The 23,496-nt window shown below is 43.0% G+C and overlaps 2 protein-coding genes and 1 non-coding gene across 3 annotated transcripts in view; 1 reads left to right on the forward strand and 2 right to left on the reverse strand.

The window, feature by feature from the left end:
• Positions 1-10,952, reverse strand: part of LOC126236629 (U3 small nucleolar ribonucleoprotein protein IMP3) — a 122,483-nt gene extending 111,531 nt beyond the window's left edge. The window contains exon 1 of the mRNA XM_049946077.1: positions 10,626-10,952. Coding sequence (XP_049802034.1) covers positions 10,626-10,762 — 137 coding nt within the window. The 5' untranslated portion in view covers positions 10,763-10,952. The remainder of the gene's footprint in view (positions 1-10,625) is intronic.
• Positions 9,135-9,209, reverse strand: Trnaw-cca (transfer RNA tryptophan (anticodon CCA)). The gene has a single exon. It is a non-coding gene; the product is annotated as a tRNA-Trp (tRNA).
• Positions 10,953-11,095: 143 nt separating the features above from the next.
• The window catches only part of LOC126236630 (heparan-sulfate 6-O-sulfotransferase 2), a 43,948-nt gene continuing 31,547 nt past the window's right edge, over positions 11,096-23,496 (forward strand). The window contains exons 1-2 of the mRNA XM_049946078.1: positions 11,096-11,955; positions 12,035-12,250. Of these exons, the coding sequence (XP_049802035.1) occupies positions 11,321-11,955; positions 12,035-12,250 (851 nt within the window). The 5' untranslated portion in view covers positions 11,096-11,320. The remainder of the gene's footprint in view (positions 11,956-12,034; positions 12,251-23,496) is intronic.

Consider the following 23,496-nt stretch of genomic DNA (forward strand, 5'->3'; position numbering starts at 1 on the left):
AAAAACAGATGAGGGACTGTCCTGATGCCAGGCTATCGAAACTTCAGAACACCTTTCCAGAAATATCCAAGACATGTTTCCCAAGGCAGAGGAAAAAGAAGAGCAGTAGGACAGACATGCAGCACAGAAAGCAAGAGAAGCTGCAAAGGCTGGGGATCCATGGTAGTCCAGCACAAACTCACCAAAGAGTGGTGGGGCTCGTGCCGAGGGGAGGGGGGGGGTGCAGCAGGAGTGGAAGGGAATCTAACTGGTGCAGTCACCGGAGAATGGTTTGGAGAGTTTGTAGGAAACAGTTCAGACAACCATGCAGAACATTGCACCATATGTGGATAAGCAAAATTCACAGGCTGTTGGGGCAGTGAAGATAGAGACGGCAAGCTGATATGGCAATGTGGATGCATGCTTGAAATTGTGTGATACACAGTCCAGATAGACCGAATGAGCCTGGGAACACAAGCGTGGTTCAGGATGTAATGATGTGAGAACATGTGGTTCCCACCCTGGCGGCATCGGCCAGGTGAAATAAGGTGCTGGAGCACCAGTATGAAGTGAATGTACATGTGCACACAAATGTGGGAAAAGCGATGTAGGCAGAGTTCGCTGTTGGAGTTGGGAGCACAGCGTTTGAGTCACAACGCAGTATGTGATCCATTGTTTACAGGTCTTGACGCAAAACCAGAAATGCACAACATGTATTTTGCAGATAAGAGAAACAATGAGGAGGAGGAGATTAGTGTTTAATGTTTCATCAACAGCAAGGTCATTAGAGGCAGACGACAAGCTTAGATTATGGAAGGATGGGTGAGTGTGAGTCCAGTATGCTAACCACTGTGCCACAAATCAGCGTCATCATTTCGGAACGAAGCACTATACCTGGTGAATACAATGCCATGCAATCACTTTACATAATGAAATGTATTTATTACAATACACTGCTACAAAACTATAATTCACTAACAATAATAATGTCGAGAGAAAACAGACTGAGTCAGGGATAATATCACTGAACTTTGCAACTGTATAGGCATACTATCAATTGATGGTCCGCTATCGATAGTTAACACAAATTTATTTTAGGTTAGGTGTGAGAAACTATAATAAAAACATATAGTGAGCCGTAAATATGTGTTTATTATATGACTGACCCTGTAGAAATGTTGAAACTAATTGTGTCGCACCGATGACAGTTTTATGGTATGGTACTCAACCCTCGGCTATTTAATACTTTGTCATTTTTAGGTTAGGTCAGTTGGTGTAACTAGTGTCTTAATTGTTTACAATAATACTGATTACTATTTAATTCACAAAATGGGGGAAAAATGTTAGCAGAGCATGTGAGAAAACTTTGAGAAACATGCCAGCAAATATTACATCCATAAAGAAAATGAAAGAAATGGATAGAAGAAGATGGGAAAACAAAGTTACAGGCATCCTTCTGTGAAAAAGATTAGTAACTGATCATCATCAGAACATAGCTGAAAGAAAAAGGAAATACATGGTTAAAATAAAATCTGCACTTGAAGCTTTCCAGATACAATCGTATAAATGTCTTCAGTCCCTTGGCAAAACTGATTCTCAGATAAAGAAGGTGTTTCTTTCCAGCACCTCAGAAAACTCAGCAGTGAAAAAAATCTTGCAAGGGGAGCTTGACTAAAAAGTAGACGAGAAAACTTCATCTTGTAAACTACAGTTGATAAACTGCTCAAAATAATAAACTTGTAGGAAAGTTATTGTAGAATGTAAATACTTTAGGACTAAAGGAGACCACTCAACTAAAAGCATTCAGTTGTTGACAGGCACACACAAAACAAAGAAAAATTGCTAGCTTTTGGATTTATCCTATGACAAGCTGACCCCCCCCCCCCACCAAACCAACACACACACACACACACACACACACACACACACACACACACACACACACACACCTTTGCCCCTACATGGTGCCAGATACACTGACGATGCCAATGCTATGTCATCTGGCAGAAGGTGGACTAGTTGTGGTAGGGGTGTAGTGTTGGGGGAAGGGGGGGGGGATGCGTAGTGGGAGAGGGAGGCAGGGAGAAGAACTGATGGGTGGGAGGCTAGGGGCTAGGAGGGAGGCAGCTGCTTGCTGGTTAACTATGTGAGAGGGAGGGGTGGCAGATATAAGGGATGGCACGACTGCAGCAACACACAATGAAGGTGATGTGGGGCACAATCTGGAATGGGGTGACAGGATGGAGGAAGGGGGAACTGTTGGGTGGAGGATGTAGGGACAATGGGTTACATGAAATTTGAGGTCAGTATGATTAAAGGAGTAAAGGATATGCTATAAGGTTAACTCCCATCTATATAGTTCAGAGAAGCAGGTGGTGGAGGGAAGGATCCTGATAGCTCAGATTGTGCCTTTGAATTGGACATTTTGTGCTCAACTGTGTGTTGTGCCACTAGGTTGTCAACTTTGTTCTTGACAAAATGTTTCTGATTTTTGGTAAGTGGCCTTCCTTAATCCTAAAGTATTTACAAAATATTAAACTTTTTCACAAGTGACAAAAATCAGCAGGTGGTTGTCTGGTATGACGGATGTCAAAGCTATTGCAGATCTAGCAACTAGGAAAAGACTTAGCTTGCAGAAACACTGTATGAACAAGGCAGTAAAGGAAGCTTTTCTTTAGAAAGAATATCCAGATAATGAAATCAAGCTTTTCAACTTACACCCAGAGTACATTCTCTCTTCTATATAGAGTCCGGGAGATGAACAATCATATCTTGAAGACATACAGACACGCATTTTGAACAAGATACAGATTTGGAATTAGCAATGGAAAAGATTATGCCAAGAATGTCTCACTAGGGGTAAGATAGATACTGCCTACAGGAAAATTAAAGAGACCTTTGGAGAGAAGAAAACCACTTGTATGAATATCAAGAGCTCAGATGGCAACCCAGTTCTAAGCAAAGAAGGGAAAGCAGAAAGGTGGAAGGAGTATATAGAGGGTTTATACAAGGGCGATGTACTTGAGGACAATATTATGGAAATGGAAGAGGATGTAGATGAAGATGAAATGGGAGATATGGTACTGCGTGAAGAGTTTGACAGAGCACTGAAAGACCTGAGTCGAAACAAGGCCTGAGAGTAGACAACATTCCATTAGACCTACTGATGGCCTTGGGAGAGCCGGTCATGACAAAACTCTACCATCTGGTGAGCAAGATGTATGAGACAGGCGAAATACCCACAGACTTCAAGAAGAATATAATAATTCCAATCCCAAAGAAAGCAGGTGTTGACAGATGTGAAAATTACCGAACTATCAGTTTAATAAGTCACAGCTACAAAATACTAATTCGAATTCTTCAGACGAATGGAAAAACTTAGAAGCAGACCTCGGGGAAGATCAGTTTGGATTCCGTAGAAATGTTGGAACACGTGAGGCAATACTAACCTTACGACTTATCTTAGAAGAAAGATTAAGAAAAGGCAAAACTACGTTTCTAGCATTTGTAGACTTAGAGAAAGCTTTTGACAACGTTAACTGGAATACTCTCTTTCAAATGCTGAAGGTGGCAGGGGTAAAATACAGGGAGCGAAAGGCTATTTACAATTTGTACAGAAACCAGATGGCAGTTATAAGAGTCGAGGGGCATGAAAGGGAAGCAGTGGTTGGGAAAGGAGTGAGACAGGGTTGTAGCCTCTCCCCGATGTTATTCAATCTGTATATTGAGCAAGCAGTAAAGGAAACAAAAGAAAAATCCGGAGTAGGTATTAAAATTCATGGAGAAGAAGTAAAAACTTTGAGGTTCGCCGATGACATTGTAATTCTGTCAGAGACAGCAAAGGACTTGGAAGAGCAGTTGAACGGAATGGACAGTGTCTTGAAAGGAGGATATAAGATGAACATCAACAAAAGCAAAATGAGGATAATGGAATGTAGTCAAATTAAATCGGGTGATGCTGAGGGGATTAGATTAGGAAATGAGACACTTAAAGTAGTAAAGGAGTTTTGCTATTTAGGGAGTAAAATAACTGATGATGGTCGAAGTAGAGAGGATATAAAATGTAGACTGGCAATGGCAAGGAAATCGTTTCTGAAGAAGAGAAATTTGTTAACATCGAGTATAGATTTAAGTGTCAGGAAGTCGTTTCTGAAAGTATTTGTATGGAGTGTAGCCATGTATGAAAGTGAAACATGGACGATAACCAGTTTGGACAAGAAGAGAATAGAAGTTTTCGAAATGTGGTGCTACAGAAGAATGCTGAAGATAAGGTGGGTAGATCACGTAACTAATGAGGAGGTATTGAATAGGATTGGGGAGAAGAGAAGTTTGTGGCACAACTTGACTAGAAGAAGGGATCGGTTGGTAGGACATGTTTTGAGGCATCAAGGGATCACAAATTTAGCATTGGAGGGTAAAAATCGTAGAGGGAGACCAAGAGATCAATACACTAAGCAGATTCAGAAGGATGTAGGTTGCAGTAGGTACTGGGAGATGAAGAAGCTTGCACAGGATAGAGTAGCATGGAGAGCTGCATCAAACCAGTCTCAGGACTGAAGACCACAACAACAACAACATATTTATTTTGTTCAAGTTTCAAATTGCAAGAAGTAAATCAGCCAAATACAGTTACAATGCAATTGCACAGAGGATTATTGAATAAAAAGTAAGAAATAAAGATTACCTTTGTATATAAGATCTGTAAGGGACTCAGAGAAGGTGCTCAAAGTTGATGAGAAGGAGATACCCTATACACACTTTGAAAAAGTTCTTCCTATTCTCCCAATACAAACATCAAACATGTTAATAACACCTTACATTATGATTTTTCAGGTAATTTGCACTTTCTGAAAGTGGGTGAATAGTCATCTGCATAGCTTTTTTGGTGGTGGATTTTTTTCAAAACTACAATAATTGGATGTTGTTGTTGTTGTTGTTGTGGTCTTCAGTCCTGAGACTGGTTTGATGCAGCTCTCCATGCTACTCTATCATGTGCAAGCTTCTTCATCTCCCAGTACCTACTGCAACCTACATCCTTCTGAATCTGCTTAGTGTATGCATCTCTTGGTCTCCCCCTACGATTTTTACCCTCCACGCTGCCCTCCAATACTAAATTGGTGATCCCTTGATGCCTCAGAACATGTCCTACCAACCGATCCCTTCTTCTGGTCAAGTTGTGCCACAAACTCCTCTTCTCCCCAATCCTGTTCAGTACCTCCTCATTAGTTATGTGATCTACCCATCTAATCTTCAGCATTCTTCTGTAGCACCACATTTCGAAAGCTTCTATTCTCTTCTTGTCCAAACTATTTATCGTCCATGTTTCACTTCCATACATGGCTACACTCCATACAAATACTTTCAGAAATGACTTCCTGACACTTAAATCTATACTCGATGTTAACAAATTTCTCTTCTTCAGAAACGCTTTCCTTGCCATTGCCAGTCTACATTTTATATCCTCTCTACTTCGACCATCATCAGTTATTTTGCTCCCCAAATAGCAAAACTCCTTTACTACTTCAAGTGTCTCATTTCCTAATCTAATACCCTCAACATCACCCGACTTAATTCGACTACATTCCATTATCCTCGTTTTGCTTTTGTTGATGTTCATCTTATATCCTCCCTTCAAGACACCATCCATTCCATTCAACTGCTCTTCCAAGTCCTTTGCTGTCTCTGACAGAATTACAATGTCATCGGCGAACCTCAAAGTTTTTATTTCTTCTCCATGGATTTTAATACCTACTCCGAATTTTTCTTTTGTTTCCTTTACTGCTTGCTCAATATACAGATTGAATAACATCGGGGAGAGGCTACAACCCTGTCTTACTCCCTTCCCAACCACTGCTTCCCTTTCATGTCCCTCGACTCTTATAACTGCCATCTGGTTTCTGTACAAATTGTAAATAGCCTTTCGCTCCCTGTATTTTACCCCTGCCACCTTTAGAATTTGAAAGAGAGTATTCCAGTCAACATTGTCAAAAGCTTTCTCTAAGTCTACAAATGCTAGAAACGTAGGTTTGCCTTTCCTTAATCTTTCTTCTAAGATAAGTCGTAAGGTCAGTATTGCCTCACGTGTCCCAGTATTTCTACGGAATCCAAACTGATCTTCCCCGAGGTCGGCTTCTACTAGTTTTTCCATTCGTCTGTAAAGAATTCGTGTTAGTATTTTGCAGCTGTGGCTTATTAAACTGATTGTTCGGTAATTCTCACATCTGTCAACACCTGCTTTCTTTGGGATTGGAATTATTATATTCTTCTTGAAGTCTGAGGGTATTTCACCTGTTTCATACATCTTGCTCACCAGATGGTAGAGTTTTGTCAGGACTGGCTCTCCCAAGGCCGTCAGTAGTTCCAATGGAATGTTGTCTACTCCGGGGGCCTTGTTTCGACTCAGGTCTTTCAGTGCTCTGTCAAACTCTTCACGCAGTATCGTATCTCCCATTTCATCTTCATCTACATCCTCTTCCATTTCCATAATATTGTCCTCAAGTACATCGCCCTTGTATAGACCCTCTATATACTCCTTCCACCTTTCTGCTTTCCCTTCTTTGCTTAGAACTGGGTTTCCATCTGAGCTCTTGATGTTCATACAAGTGGTTCTCTTATCTCCAACATAATTGGATACTCAGGACTTAAGTACTGAAATTTATATTATTGATAGATAGCAAAACTTGCCTACACATTTATTTCTATATTTTTAAATGAATTTTTATTATTATATAAAGTGATGACTAAGTATGTTACTTACTGCATCATCTATAGTTTAAAACAGAGTCTACTTCACATGACTTCCATGTATGGCAATTTTGTTCCACCTGTGATGGTTTTTTATTGCAATTTTATAAATAAGTATCGATAATGTAACATTTGCTGACATTTCATCACACAGATAATTGTTCAAATAGTGTGAATTCAATGTTTTTAAAAGGAAATAAGTGCAGAATTCACAGAGTTCTCTTTAGTGGGCATTCAGTGTTATGTCTATTAGCTGCCCCACTTGTGACAAAGTTTTAAACATGTTAAACAGCTCAGTTGGCAAACTTCGATGCTCAGACATAAAAAAAAAAAAAAGCAATTCGTATGATCACCAATCAATCTATAACACGACCGCCAAACAATGGAAAAATCCAGGATGGAATGAAGAATACTATGAAAAGGAAAGTTGCTACTCACCATATAGCGGAGATGCTGAGTCGCAGATAGCCACAACAAAAAGACTGTCATGAATAAACTTTCGGCTAGGAAGGCCTTTGTCAAAAGAAGACAACAGACACACACGGAAACACGCACGCACGCACGCACGCGAGCGCGCGCGCGCCCACACACACACACACACACACACACACACACACACACACACACAAGTTCTCTCTCTCTCTCTCTCTCTCTCTCTCTCTCTCTCTCTCTGTGTGTGTGTGTGTGTGTGTGTGTGTGTGTGTGTGTGTGTGTGTGTGTGTGTTGTATTTTTGATGACGAAGGCCTTGCTGGCCGAAAGTTTATTTGTAATGGTCTTTTGGTAGTGCTTATCTGCAACTCAGTATCTCCGCTATATGGAGAGTAGCAACTTTCTTTTTCATGATGGTATTCCACAGCCTTGAATTCATCCCAACATGGATCAATGAAATTCGAAATAAAGAACTGAAAACTAAAACAAATAAATAAAATTTATTTATATTTATAGTTCTTGTTATGTTAGCTTTTGACTGCTGAAAAACTTAATGTAACTGTCCCTCTGTGATGATGGGAACCCCCCCCCCCTCCCTACCACCCACCCACACACACACACACACACACACACACACACACACACACACACACACACAACAACCAGTATGTTTCAGAGTGCAAGAAAAATTTTGTTGACAATCGTAAAACATATACTTGTGGTCACATTTCCTCAACGTGGTGGGTACAAACACACACATCAACAATTTTGTTGGCGAGACACATTTTTGTTTAATTATTTGTTTAATTCTTTATTTCTTTTATTTATTGATTTATTTTTATTTTATTATTTAAAATTGAGCACTAGTTTTGTTTAGTTATGCATGATCAGCAGTATTTTTCTTGGTTAAGAAAAATAAACTGCAGGATATTACACATGATTGGTACAATCATTTCACAGTCCCTTCAATACTGCCTGAAAATCATGAGTATTCAAACTACAGTTTTATACATCATAGTACTCAATCTAGACTAGGCTATCTGTTGTTTTGACACCAGATGTTAAGGACAAATTATCTAACACGGGTTCGGTAACAAAAAGAAGGCACAGTACCAGACTTAAGTTTTCATTTTTAAAGTATATTAACACTTAGATGATAGTATTACCAAAATATTACGTCAGAAGTCTGATTTGCGTAGGCCTATTAAAGCACATTTGTGTTTTTGGAATTAGTATAAATCTTTTTTCTGTTGTTGTTGACATACTTTAGCATGTTTCAAATCTCATGTGAAACAGACACCATTAGATGGGTATTGATCCAGAATGAGATTTTCACTCTGCAGCAGAGTGTGCGCTGATATGAAACTTCCTGGCAGATTAAAACTGTGTGCCCGACCTAGACTCGAACTTGGGACCTTTGCCTTTCGCGGGCAAGTGCTCTACCAACTGAGCTACCGAAGCACGACTCACGCCCGGTACTCACAGCTTTACTTCTGCCAGTACCTCGTCTCCTACCTAACTTTACAGAAGCTCTCCTGCGAAACTTGCAGAACTAGCACTCCTGAAAGAAAGGATATTGCGGAGACATGGCTTAGCCACAGCCTGGGGGATGTTTCCAGAATGAGATTTTCACTCTGCAGCGGAGTGTGCGCTGATATGAAACTTCCTGGCAGATTAAAACTGTGTGCCCGACCGAGACTCGAACTCGGGACCTTTGCCTTTCGCGGGCAAGTGCTCTACCAACTGAGCTACCGAAGCACGACTCACGCCCGGTACTCACAGCTTTACTTCTGCCAGTACCTCGTCTCCTACCTAACATTACAGAAACTCTCCTGCGAAACTTGCAGAACTAGCACTCCTGAAAGAAAGGATATTGCGGAGACATGGCTTAGCCACAGCCTGGGGGATGTTTCCAGAATGAGATTTTCACTCTGCAGCGGAGTGTGCGCTGATATGAAACTTCCTGGCAGATTAAAACTGTGTGCCCGACCGAGACTCGAACTCGGGACCTTTGCCTTTGGCGGGCAAGTGCTCTACCAACTGAGCTACCGAAGCACGACTCACGCCCGGTACTCACAGCTTTACTTCTGCCAGTACCTCGTCTCCTACCTAACTTTACAGAAGCTCTCCTGCGAAACTTGCAGAACTAGCACTCCTGAAAGAAAGGATATTGCGGAGACATGGCTTAGCCACAGCCTGGGGGATGTTTCCAGAATGAGATTTTCACTCTGCAGCGGAGTGTGCGCTGATATGAAACTTCCTGGCAGATTAAAACTGCGTGCCCGACCGAGACTCGAACTCGGGACCTTTGCCTTTCGCGGGCAAGTGCTCTACCAACTGAGCTACCGAAGCACGACTCACACCCGGTACTCACAGCTTTACTTCTGCCAGTACCTCGTCTCCTACCTAACTTTACAGAAACTCTCCTGCGAAACTTGCAGAACTAGCACTCCTGAAAGAAAGGATATTGCGGAGACATGGCTTAGCCACAGCCTGGGGGATGTTTCCAGAATGAGATTTTCACTCTGCAGCGGAGTGTGCGCTGATATGAAACTTCCTGGCAGATTAAAACTGTGTGCCCGACCGAGACTCGAACTCGGGACCTTTGCCTTTCGCGGGCAAGTGCTCTACCAACTGAGCTACCGAAGCACGACTCACGCCCGGTACTCACAGCTTTACTTCTGCCAGTACCTCGTCTCCTACCTTCCAAACTTTACAGAAGCTCTCCTGCAAACCTTGCAGAACTAGCACTCCTGAAAGAAAGGATATTGCGGAAACATGGCTTAGCCACAGCCTGGGGGATGTTTCCAGAATGAGATTTTCACTCTGCAGCGGAGTGCTAGTTCTGCAAGTTTCGCAGGAGAGCTTCTGTAAAGTTTGGAAGGTAGGAGACGAGGTACTGGCAGAAGTAAAGCTGTGAGTACCGGGCGTGAGTCGTGCTTCGGTAGCTCAGTTGGTAGAGCACTTGCCCGCGAAAGGCAAAGGTCCCGAGTTCGAGTCTCGGTCGGGCACACAGTTTTAATCTGCCAGGAAGTTTCAGATGGGTATTGTCTTATTCAATGACATTACCGTAGACTACACGATTAAATATATTTCTCTGCACTAATTTCTAGCTCACAAGACCAATGCCACAAGTGTAGAAGTCTGGAGGCGTCCTTCTTCTGGCAGCGGATGTCAAACTGGTAGTGGTGAATCATAAGGTGAAGACGAACTCAAATAATGTTGAATGCGTAAACTAATGAAACACTCTACAATCGGTGAAAAAATCATGAGTAAGCTTACACCTTCCAGAACTTGATTAAAAAAACATCTGCAAGTTGTATTTCGTTTATTTTGTCACCTATAGTCATTAGGACACAATTAAAAACAGGATACTGCTATGACAGTCAGAGTGTTTTAAAAATAAGAAGAAAAATAATTTAAGCAAATCCAACACAATGTTCACAACTAACGTTTCTGAAAACATACTTACTTCGTGTAATCCTCGCGCTTCCGAATACAATATTTTCTCATGACTTTAACTTCATGTATGTTATTATCTGCTTCCCATGATATAAAGTCAACTTTCTTCAGGAGTTTCTGTTCGTGAAATTTTAATTTTCGAACCATTTTCCACTGCGAAACTTTCACGTCAGTGACGGAACACAATATCAAAACAAATACACGTGCAAATTCAAATTTCCAAAGTGTACCAAGCGAAAGACTACTACGAACTTTCACGACATATTTCTCATCTGTCACCGTCAGCTTACAGTGCGATAATCGCCGTATTCAGCACTTCGAGAAGACTTTATTATTAAATAATTTCACACTCTGATCTATTTACGCACAAATAGTAATAAAAGAATTGCATAGAAGAAAGTTATACGCTGGTAGTACCATGGCGGTAGTACCAAGGGTAGTACAAACACATTGCAGTTGTTATCTTTGATTGGCGTCACAAAGATGTCATCTGCTGTTGTGTTGTGTGGTACTGACAATGTTTTATGTCAAAAGTAAATAGTCATTTCCGTATCGTAAACTATGTGATTACTGAAGCAGTCTATCAGAGGGAAAGCATGTCCTCCCCTGCAAGAGGAAAAGGAACTTTCACACGCCTGGAAAGAACTATAAACGTATAACGTTTAGTAATGGCTGGATTTTTTATGAAAATCACTGCATGAAGAAATGGCAAAGAAAAGTGTCGAAGTCCAGGTTTTTGATAGTGATTTTGCACTTCTACTTCGTGAGTCCGTCACTTATGAGATCAAAATGGAATCCCGCCCCAAAAGTAAATTTCGCACATTTGTATTTGTATGTGTCTTATTGGCGGTGACAGGTATTGTTTATTTTGGGTACTTCTGTCCAGATCAAGTTTGCGCACTCTCGTCACGAGAAACCGCTTGGTCGGAGTGGACGTTTCGCACGCCTATTCAAGATAATTTAGGAAAACCTTTGCAAACTCATTCAGAACCACTGAGTTCGAAATTATCAAATCCAGGCCTAAGTTACGATGATGTTCTTAATGAAAATTTCCAGTTTGATATGAAAGCTCATGACGTTATGGTCTTTCTGCACATTCAAAAGACAGGAGGTACGTCATTTGGAAGGCACTTGGTGAGAGACTTGGATTTGGAGAGGCCATGCACATGTCAAAGGAAAAGGAAACGCTGTTATTGTTTTCGCCCAAACCGCAAGGAAATTTGGTTATTTAGTAGGTACTCCACGGGATGGAAATGTGGGCTTCACGCAGACTGGACAGAATTAACTAGTTGTGTGGATTCAGAACTCGACAAAAATGAAGGTGATAAAGTCAAAAGACGGTATGTTGGTGCAAAGTTACTGTTTCTTGGTTAATTTATTATAGAATTAAGTGTTGTCTGACAATTATAATTTTTTCAGGTATTTTTACATCACATTGTTGAGAGAGCCAATTAGTCGATATCTTTCTGAATTTCGTCATGTACAGCGGGGAGCCACATGGCGAAACTCAAGGCACTGGTGTGGTGGTCATGTAGCTACTCGAGAAGAGCTGCCTTTGTGCTACAAAGGCGATAGCTGGAAAGGGGTGACATTGGATCAGTTTGCAGCATGCCCTTACAACCTTGCAGCAAATAGGTAGGATTCACGTCATTACCTAACAACAATTGGAATTTTGTGACTAGTAGTAAAATTATTTCTGTTTTTATATTACTTTTATTATAATCCTATGTAACTAAATATTAGCCAGTAATTGAACAAGTGCCTTTATAGATCTGTGTGTGTGTGTGTGTGTGTGTGTGTGTGTGTGTGTGCATTTTAGGTAACTGCATAAAAAAGGACTTTATATGGTTGACACACCAGTCTTTGACAGTATGGCGAGAGATTTATGTGTATGGTTCTCAATCCCCTGCATAATAATATGTGTTGTGATCTAGAGCTCCCTTATTTCACTTAATGCTGAAAGTGACTAAAGATTTTTGTGTGTACCAGTTACAGGCAGTTAACTAAACATAGAGCTAAAGGACTCTAAATCACTCTGTGGTACTTAAAATGTGGGAAAGTGGGTTAAAGTGTAGTATGGGCTGGGATGTGATTACAAACTGATCTGTAACGCTGCCCGAAGTCTAGGTTAGAGTGAAAGGTGAAGATTTGGTTTTGAGTTGGCAAAGGAAACAAATCAGACAGCCAAATAAAGTTTACGGTAACAAAATGACTGGAAGTGCAGCCTAATGTTTACATCCACACCAAATTGAAATGCAAGGGAATACAAAGTTTTAATCAAAAGTATATAACACAGTATATTAAACAAATAATACTATTTCATTAATGTAATATAAAGTGATTTCATAAAGAACCATCACCAAAAAAGTAAAACATAAAAAATAATAGAAATTAGACAAAAGTGTAATAAAACTGTAATGGATTTTTTTTTTTACAAGTGAGACTTTATTTCAAGCCTTTCCAAATATATGCACAGGCATTGGAAAGAATTATTTGAGCTTTGTTCCTGTGCACAAAAGGACAGGTGCCAATGACGGACTTTTGTTTCACTACACTAACACACAGAGACATTCATTGTCTGTGAAATGTGTGTGGATTTATCACACAATGTTGTAAGCACTATACCATTTTCAGAACAGAGCTTGAACATGTGTCAAGTCATATGAAATAATGGAAAATCCAGGATGTAATAATGACAGTATTATAAAATGGTAGACTGCTAGTCACCATATATAGGAGACACTGAGTGCAGAGGGGCACAACGAAAAGGCTGCTACACATTTGAGCTTTCGACCAAAAGTCCTATTGCTAAAGCAGAAAACACAAGCACAACCCTCACACACGATCACTGTCTCTGGCTGCTGAGACTAGACTGCACACAGCATCTGTGCCTGATGGGAGAAGCAATCTGTAGGTGATAAAAAGAAGGCTGGCCAGGGAGGAGGGTGCTAGTGGTGTGGGGGTGAGGGAAGGTATACTGGCTGCTCAGGAGCATGCAGTAATGTTGTGGGGACAGGATAGGACAGCTAGATGCAGTCAGAGGTGGGGGGGGGGGGGGCGGAAGCAGAGGAGGGGAAAAAAACTAGTGAGTGCCATGGCGGAATAGAAGGCTGTATAGTTCTGGAGTGGGAGCAAGGAAGGGGATTGGCAGGTGAAGAATGGGACTAGTTAAAGTTGAGGCTAGGCTAGGGGTGTTATGGGAACATAATATGTACTCAGCGAGTGTTCCCACATGTGCAATCCAGGTAAGCTGGTGTTGGTAGGAAGGACCCAGATGGTGCAGTCTGTGAAGCAGTCATTGAAGTAAAGAACCTTGTGTTGGGCAGCTTGTTCAGCAACTGGGTGGTCCAACTGTCTCTTTTGTGAGTGTTTGTTGGTGTCTATTCTTGCGGGCAGGCAGCTTGTTGGTTGTCATGGCCATGTAGAAAACAACACTATGGATGCATCTTAGTTTGTAGATCACAACTGCTTTCACCCATAGCCCTGTCTTTGATAGTATAGAAGGTGGCACAGGTCTTGTACCTAGGTCTATTGGAAGGGTATAAGTCCTGAGGCAAGGGGTTGAATAGGAATGGACAAGGATATCACATAGGCTTGGTAGGCAGCAGAGCACTGCTGTGGGAGGGGTGGGATGGATATTGGATACGATATTCCTCATTTCAGAGTATGGCAAGAGGTAGTTGAAACATTGATGAAACATTTGATTCAGTTGCTCCAGTCCTGGGTGGTACTGAGTCACGAAGGACATGCCATTTTGTGGCCGGACAATGGGTATGTCATAGGTGACTGGAGGGATAAGGCATGGGAGATCTTTCTCTGTACATGTTTGGAAGGATAATTTCGATATGTGAAGGCTTCAGAGAAACTCTTGGAATATTTATCGATGGGCTGCATGTCACTACAGATACAATGGGCATGAGTGGCTGGGCTGTGTGGAAGGGATTTCTTGGTATGGAATGGGTGGCAGCTGTTGAAGTGGAGGTATTGCTGGTAGGTAGTAGATTTAATATGGACAGAGGTACTAATGTATCCATCTTTGAGGTAGAGAGTAGATTTAATATGGACAGAGTTACTAATGTGTCCATCTTTGAGCTAGAGGTCAACATTAGGGAAGATGGCTTATTGGATTGAGGAGGACCAGGTGAAGCAAATGGGGGAGAAAGTGTTGAGATTCTGGAGGAATGTGGATGGGTGCTAGCTTGTTGACCCATGTTCTGTGAAATTTAGTAGATAATGTTCACAGTCAGTTATGCAAGAACCATGCCAATTGCTGATTGTTGTCAAGTGTTTTCAAGTCTTCCCAATGCCACTTTAAGTGGCCCAAATGTGTAGAAATCATATGTGTGATCTATGTGGACTATCTGGAGGAAATGTACAGACTAACTATTGTTAACTTTTGTTCTTGGCATATATGAGTAAATATGATGGAAAATCCTAGTGGAACATAGATAATGTAAGTAGAGGTGCTGTGCTGTAGAAGGACCATAAAAAAGACTGAAAACTTTAGTAGCTTTCAGATGAATCCTTTTTCAGAACTATGAAGTAACACAATATAAACACACATCGTATTGGATACATTTTCCCAGCTGACTACATTGTGCCTGTACTACAGCTGAATTCAGACGAGAGATTGTATCTGTTGCAGTGAGTGAAGAGAGAGAGAGGCACTGGGGAGTGAGAGCAAAGGCCGGGGAAGAGTTCTGGACAGCTGAGAAAGAGAGGCAGCAAGTACACATCCTATTCCAATTTTGTCACAGGCTTAGCCTGTCCTATTGGAGGCAGGGCCACTTGAGGAAGCAGTATGTCATATGCCAAATATGCTATCATTTCTAATTAGCATATTGTATGGGCTTGACTACAAACCAGCTGTCCTCCCAGATGAATGACCACTACCAAACAGTTGTCAAGGTCAGAGTTGAGCATCTACTGGCAAAACAGTCTGCTGAGCACAACATGCTCAATTTCACGACCTTTGTCGTTTGGATCCTTCCTCCAACACCAACATTCCTGAATTACATAGATGGGAGTTACCTTTGCAACATGACTTTTGATCATGTAATCCTCCTAATCTCCATCTTCCCTAGCCCTATCCATACACACACCCATCCCCAGCACTGCTCCAGGAACTGACATCACTCATCCTGCAGCCAGATGCTCTTCTCAGCAGTTTCCCTCATCCTGTGTTCTATCTTGCAATCCACTCCTCCACATTATCATGAACTTCACACAACTGCCCCTGCCTGCACAGCCAGAGAGAGCCTATGGGTGCCACATCCTTATCCCTTGCGCCTGCTGCATTTCCCTCTCTCATTTATCCAGTTGATGAAGCTGCCTTGCGGTTGTCCAATAGTGAGCGTTTGTGTGAAATTGTCCAGGATTTGAAGTCTTCTACCAACCCTTAGGAATATAACTTTGAGGATCTTTTTCAGGTGCTCACACAGTATTTTGATCATCAAATCCATGTGGTGGTGGCACAGTTACAGTTTCACCAGTGCCACAAGCACCCCAGCATGGGTTGCTGAGATACTAAGACTCTCACACAAGTGTCAGTTTGAGTGCTGCCACTATGCTACCTTGTATGTGGACTCGTTCATTAGGGACACGATTGTCCATTTAACAGGCAACCGTGATGGCAAAATGAGAGCATTGGCCTTGTTCAGCTTTAGCCGAAGTTGGTAAGATTATAGAATCGCGTGAATTTATGGCAGTGGCAAGGCACATACTTTCTGACAACTCGTTAAGTTAGATGTGAGATGAACAGCCCCTGGTGTCCCATGCGATGAGGCAGGTGCTCTTGCTTCCATTGATCTGCTGTGGGTTGCCACCGTGGATGATTGGAGTGCAGTGACATAACAGTGCTGCCAGTCTCCGCCCACGTTGGGCTCAGCAGGTACGCATAAATCACAGCATCAAGCAATGGAAAATCCAGGATGGAATGCAACAATATTAGAGTAGGAAAATTGCTACTCACCGTATAGCAGAGATGCTGAGTCGTGACAGGCACAACAAAAAGATTCACACAATTATAACTTTAGGCCATTAAGGCCTTTGTCAGCAATAGACATACATACATACACACACCTGCGCACACACACAGACACTCACGCAAACGCAACTTGTACACTCGTCTGCACTCTCAGACAACTGAAACCACACTGCGAACAGCAGCACCAGTGCATGATGGGAGTGGCGACTGGGTGGCGGTAAGCACAAGGCTGGGGCGGGGAGGGGGAGGAATAGTAGTAGAGAGAAATAAAAAGAAATAAAAAGTCTGTGTGTGACGGTGAAATAATGGCTGTGTAGTGCTGGAATGGGAACAGAGAGGGGGCTGGATGGATGAAGACAGTGACTAACGAAGGTTGAGGCCAGGAGGGTTATGGGAATGTAGGATGTATTGTAGGAAAAGTTCCCACCTGCACAGTTCAGAAAAATATGGCAAAGGCTGTGAAGCAGTTATTGAGATGAGGGATATGTTTGGCAGCATGTTCAGCAACAGGGTGGTCCACTTGTTTTTTGGCCACAGTTTGTCTGTGGCCATTCATGCAGACAGACAGCTTGTTGTTTGTTGTGCCATCATAGAATGCAGCACAGTGGTTGCAGCTTAGCTTGTAAATCACATGACTGGTTTCACAGGTAGCCCTGCCTTTGATGGGATAGGTGATGTTAGTGACTGGAATGGAGTAGGTGGTGGTAGGAGGACGTATGGGACAGGTCTTGCATGTAGGTCTATTACAGGGGTATGAGCCATGGGCAAGGGATTGGTAGCAGGGGTTGTGTAAGGAAGGACAAGTATATTGTGTAGGTTTGGTGGATGGCGGAATACAACTGTAGGAGCGGTGGGAAGGATAGTGGGCAGGACATTTCTCATTTTAGGGCACAACGAGAGATAATAGAAATCCTGGCGGAGAATGTAATTCAGTTGCTCCAGTCCCGGATGGTACTGAATTATAAGGGGAATGCCCCTCTGTGGCCGGACTGTGGGACTTTGGGAGGTGGTGGCAGACTGGAAAGATAAGGCCCGGGAGATTTGTTTTTGTACAAGGTTGGGAGGATAACTGCGGTATATTTTGAGAGGGACTGCTCATCACTGCAGATGTGATGATCCCAGGTGGCTAGGCTGTGCGGGAGGGACTTCTTGGTGTGGAATGGGTGGCAGCTGTCGAAGTGGAGGTATTGCAGGTGGTTAGTAGGTTTGATACAGAGGTACTGATGTAGCCATCTCTGATGTGGAGGTCAACATCTAGGAAGGTGGTTTGTTGGGTTGAGTAGGACCAGATGAAGCAGATGGGGGAGAAGTCGTTGAGGTTCTGGAGGAAGGTGAATAGGGTGTCCTCACCTTCAATCCAGATAGCAAAGATGTCATCAGTGAATCTTAACCAGGTGAGGGGTTTAGGATTCGGGGTTTTTAGGAAGGATTCCTCTAGATGGTCCATGAACAGGTTGGCATAGGATGGTGCAATGCGGGTGCCCATAGCCGTACCCCGGATTTATTTGTAGGTAATACCTTCAAAGAAGTAGTAATTGTGGGTGATGATATGCTGGTCATGGCGACTAGGAAGGAAGTTGTTGGTTTGGAATCCATAGGGCATCTGGAAAGGTAGTGTTAAATAGCAGTAAGGCCATGGGCATTAGGAATGTTAGTGTACAGGGACCTGGCATCAGTAGTGACAAGCAGGGCACTGTGTGGTAAACGGACAGGAACTATGAAGAGTCGGTGGAGGAAATGGTTGGTATCTTTTATATAGGAGGATATGTTCTGGGTAATAGGTTGAAGGTGTTGGTCTACGAGATCAGAGATTCTCTCAGTGGGGGCACAGTAACCGGCCACAATGGGGCGGTGGGTTTATGGACTTAAGGAAGCATGTAGAAGGTGGGAGTGGTAGGGGTAAGTAGATAGATGGACTCTGGGGAGAGGTTCTGGGATGAGCCTAAGGATTTGAGTAGTGACTGGAGATCCTACTGGATTACTGGAATGGGGTCACTGTGACAAGGTTTGTAGGTGGAAGTATCTGACAACTGACAGAGTCCTTCCTCCCGCCACGTAATCCTTGTGGTACAAAACAATGGTGGTGGAGCCTTTGTCTGCAGGTAGGATTATGAGGTCGGGATCAGTTTTTAGATGGTGGACTGCGGTTCTTGCTGTGGATGTAAGGTTAGTTTGCATGTTGAAGGATTTAGGGAACAATGGTGAGGCAAGGTTCGAGGTTAAGAAATTCTGGAAAGTTAATAGGGTGTGATGTGGAGGCAGTGGGGGTGGATGACGGTTGGATAGAGGAGCGAACTAAGTTAGACAAGGTTCAATATTGGCCTTTGGTTGAGTCTGATTGGTTGGCTTGCAAAAAGTGTTTCCACTGTATGGACCGGGAGAAAGAGAGAAGGTCTTTAACTAGCCCTGCATGATTGAGTTTGGGAGTGGGGCAAAAGGTGAGGCCTTTGGAAAGGACTGAAATTTCTGTGGAACTAAGGCTTCTGGAGGAAAGGTTCATGATTGTGTTGCGGGTCTGTTTAGGTTCTGGGTTCTGTGTGGTGGTGGGAGGGAGTTATGGAGGGTGGGGTAAGTGTAGTAGGTCTGCGAGACAAGGTTTGTCAGCTATGAGGGGGCGTGGGGGAGGTTTGGAGGTTGTTGTAGAAGTGGAGATTGTTGTAGAAGTGGTGGACAGTGGTACTCCGAGGCGGGAATAGGAAGTTAATAGGATGAAGAGCTTTTCGATGTGGCGTTGTGCATGTTGCTCAAGTTCCTGCAGGGCAAGAGTTTCAATGTGTGTTACGGGTTCCAGGAATTTTATGATTACATAGCAGGAGGATTTAGTGGATGGAGAGAAGGTACTGCAAGAAGGATTGGGCTTGGTTGATATGGTTTTGCAGGGCTGTGTTGGTGAGGGCTAGGGATTCGCGGTATCTGAATAGGTGGAGGTCATTGTCGAAGGAGGGGTGGCGACCAGAGATGGGTAATTTGACGGTAAGGCCGTTAGGGAAAATTTCACGAGTCAAGCAACAATGCAGGAACAGTATGTGAGCCTGGGATCTGGCTAGGTACAAGGAAACTTTTCTGTATTGACGCAGATGGAAGGAGCAAGGATCCATGGTGGTGCAAAAGGAGCGAAAAATTATGTAAAAAAGTAGAATTACATCCAAAAAATTACGCGAAAATACACCCACATATGTGTGAAAAATATGAAAAGGATGCACAAGGGGGAAAAACGAGATGAAATCTGAGCAAGAAGACGATAGCGGAAGGCACAAACTCACTAAAATTGGCGAGAAGTCACAAGGATCAAAGTAGAGAATAACTAATAATTAATAAATATATGTATATTACTGTGGGTAGCAGTTTCGAGGGCGGATAAGCGTGAAGAAGGGGAACAGCAAATGTCACTGGATGAGGTGGATTTAGTGAGTGTAAACAGGGATACAACGGAGAAAGTGTGGGGGATGGGGAGGGGTTCGTAGGTAGAGATACAAGATCTTGTGCCACCAGAAAGGTGTGGGAGATAACACGTAAAAATACAGGAACTGACACAGGGAGAGTGATCAGATTGAAAGTACAGGATTAATTATATCGGCGGGAGTAATGTGGGACATAGGATGCTGCATCAACAATCAACGTGGTCTTGTGGGGGTCTGTTGCGTGCAGCCGAGACAGTTGATACAGTGTGGCTTGTAAATAGAACATGTAGTGCGGTTCGTAAGGCAACTAGAGAAACACAGGAAACAAAAGAAAGAAGGATGGACATTGAGTATAGTGATGCAAAAGAAAGTTGTAACAAAGGAAAACAGCACTGAACCTACACAATATACTCGTCCATCCTTACACAACCCCTGCTCCCAATCCCGTACCTCATGGCTCATACCCCTGTAATAGACCTACATGCAAGACCTGTCCCATACATCCTCCTACCACCACCTACTCCAGTCCGGTCACTAACATCACCTATCCCATCAATGGAAGGGCTACCTGTGAAATCAGTCATGTGATTTACAAGCTAAGCTGCAAACACTGTGCTGCATTCTAGGTGGGCATGACAACCAACAAGCTGTCTGTCCTCATGAATGCCCACCAACAAACTGTGGCCAAAAAACAAGTGGACCATGCTGTTGCTGAACAAGCTGCCAAATGTGATATCCCTTATCCCAATGACTGCTTCACAGCCTATGCCATATGGATCCTTCCCACCAACACCAGCTTTTCTGAACTGCGCAAGTTGTTAACTTTCCCTGCAGTATATCCTATCCTCCGATAACCCTCCTGGCCTCAACCTTCGTTAGTCACTGTCCTTGCCCTTCCAGCCCCCTCTCTGTTCCCATTCCAGCACTACACAGCCATCATTTCACTGTCACAACAGTCTTTTAATTTCTTTTTAGTTTCTCTCCTTTCTACTACTCCGCCCCCCCCCCCTCTTCCCTCCCCTCCCCTCCTCATCTTCTCTCCTGCCCTCCGTCTAAACTGCAGCACTTCACTGTCCGCCACCCCCACAATACTACAATTCCTCCCCCTCCCCACCCCAGCCTCCTCCTTACCACCACCCAGTCGCCACTCCCATCATGCACTGGTGCTGCTGCTCGCAGTGTGGTTTCAGTTGTCTAAGACTGTGGGCTTATGTGCAAGTTGCGTTTGCATGAGGTGTGTGTGTTTGTGTGTGTGTGTGTGTGTGTGTGTGTGTGTATTGCTCACAAAAGTCTTAATGGCTGAAAGCTATAATTGTGTAAATCTTTTTGTTGTGCCTGTCGCGACTCAGCATATCCGCTATATGTTGAGTGGCAACTTTCCTTCTCTAATATTGTTAAATCACAGCATCATATTTCTCGCTCACAATGTTTTCAGATTTTCACCATATGCCCCTTTTCACTTCTATTTCCACTCAATCAGTGAGCAGGCGGTCCTGTCTTGATTGTCATTTAGTGCATATTCAATGGTACGCCCTGCACATAGATGCCATGCATGGGATATGCCACAAAGTAGGCCATTTGGCAACAGTTTGGGACAGTGGACGTGCCCAGAGCATCATCCAAGGCCCCTTCGTTTTCCCTCTACTCCTATATGGTCTCTGGTGCCCCACAAGTGTCACCCCAGCATGTTTCACTTACGTTGCTTATGGATGTGGAACCATTTGAGTTTCAGGTAGGCACAAGACGGAGGGTCAGCCTCAGTAACTTTGATACATACTGGCTCTTGAGCTGCCCTTTGTTGCAATTGCCACTACATCGTGTTGTGTTCTGTAGTAAACAGTGCATTCCCTTGAAGGAACAGTTCTCTGTTATACACATTATGTGAAACAGCAACTTACATTGTTAATGTTAATTTGCTGTTGGTGCAGAATATTAATGGATTACATGCCTTTTCTGTTTTTGGTTTCCAGGTAAGTGATAAGGTACATTTAGTGTCTCTTCAGTCCCCTTCCAAGATTTGGACTATTTACTAGAGTCAAACGACCAGTTATTTTAGAATACATTGGATTGGGCGGAAAATTTCGAGTCATACCTCTCCCTTAAGCCATCTGTAATACTTAAATTTTATTGCCACCATGCCATTCCCTTCACCATGTACGACAAGGTCAAGGCCAAGTTGTAGTGTTAGCAGGACCTCGGCATTGTTTCTCCTATTCCATCAAGTCAGTGGGCCACACCTTCGGTGGTGATTCAGAAGGTGGGTGGCACTGTGCACCTTTGCAGTGGCTTTAAACAGATTGTGCAGCACAGCCTACAGTTGCCTCTAGACACCATTTCTCAAGAGTTTTTTTAGTGCTCAGCACCTCCTTTGTACTCTATCAGTTTATTTGCTTATATTATTGAGTCTCATTTATTGATGATATTTGGAGCAATTGATTCAGGTCATTCCTGGTTGCATGAGCTACCTCAGTGACATCTGGGTCATGGGCTCCAAGCAAGAGTGGCATTTAAGGAATCTGAAAGCCATTGTCAAATTGCAGGCTGGCAACAGGAAGGACATCCAGCCACTCCTTCAATGTTAACCATGCCAAATCAGTATTTACAAAGCAGAAGCCGCAAGTCGGGATAAGTGCTTGGAAAGAGGGAGATTGTCAACTTGCAGGCACCCAATAACCGGAAGGATCTCCAGTTCATTTTGGGCAAAATTTTGTACAAGGTGTTCAACTTTGCTTCCTCCATTTTTTCCGCAACATTTGAGGCTTTAATGAAACATATTGGTAACACATGTATTATTCAAAGTATTTTCCATCGTTGGCCACTACTTTCTCCATCTTTTGGGCTGTGTGCGAATCCCACGCCGAAAAAATTGTTCATCTTTTGAAGCGATCCACAAATCGATCCAATTTGTGACTTCTTCGTGAGATCAGAAGTGTTGGTCAGCCAGGCCATGCGCCATTGATCTAAACAGGTGATAATCAGAGGAAGCAATGGCTGGAGAATATGTCGGGTGGGGTAGGACTTCCCATTTTAACATTTCCAAGTACGTTTTGACCTCTCTTGCAACATGGGGTCGAGCGTTGTCGTGCTGCAAAATCACTTTATCGTGCCTCTCGCTGTATTGTGGCCGTTTGTCTTTTAATGCTCTGCTCAAACACATTAATTGCATTCTATAATGAGCACCTGTGATTGTTTCACTTGGTTTTAACACCTCATAGTACATGATGCCGAGCTGGTCCCACCAAATGCAGATCATGATCTTGGAGCCGTGAATATTCGGTTTGGCCGTCGATACAGAAGCATGGCTGGGATATCCCCATGATTTTTTGCATTTAGGGTTATCGTAGTGAACCCATTTTTCGTCCCCAGTCACAATGCGATGTAGAAATCCCTTCCATTTTTGCCTCTGAAACAATTGTTCACAAACACACAAACGCCGTTCAACGTCACTTGGTTTCAACTCGTGTGGGACCCAAGTTCCTTCTTTCTGAATCATG

The sequence above is a fragment of the Schistocerca nitens genome, chromosome 2, assembly GCF_023898315.1.
Source record: "Schistocerca nitens isolate TAMUIC-IGC-003100 chromosome 2, iqSchNite1.1, whole genome shotgun sequence".
Classification (NCBI taxonomy): domain Eukaryota; kingdom Metazoa; phylum Arthropoda; class Insecta; order Orthoptera; family Acrididae; genus Schistocerca; species Schistocerca nitens.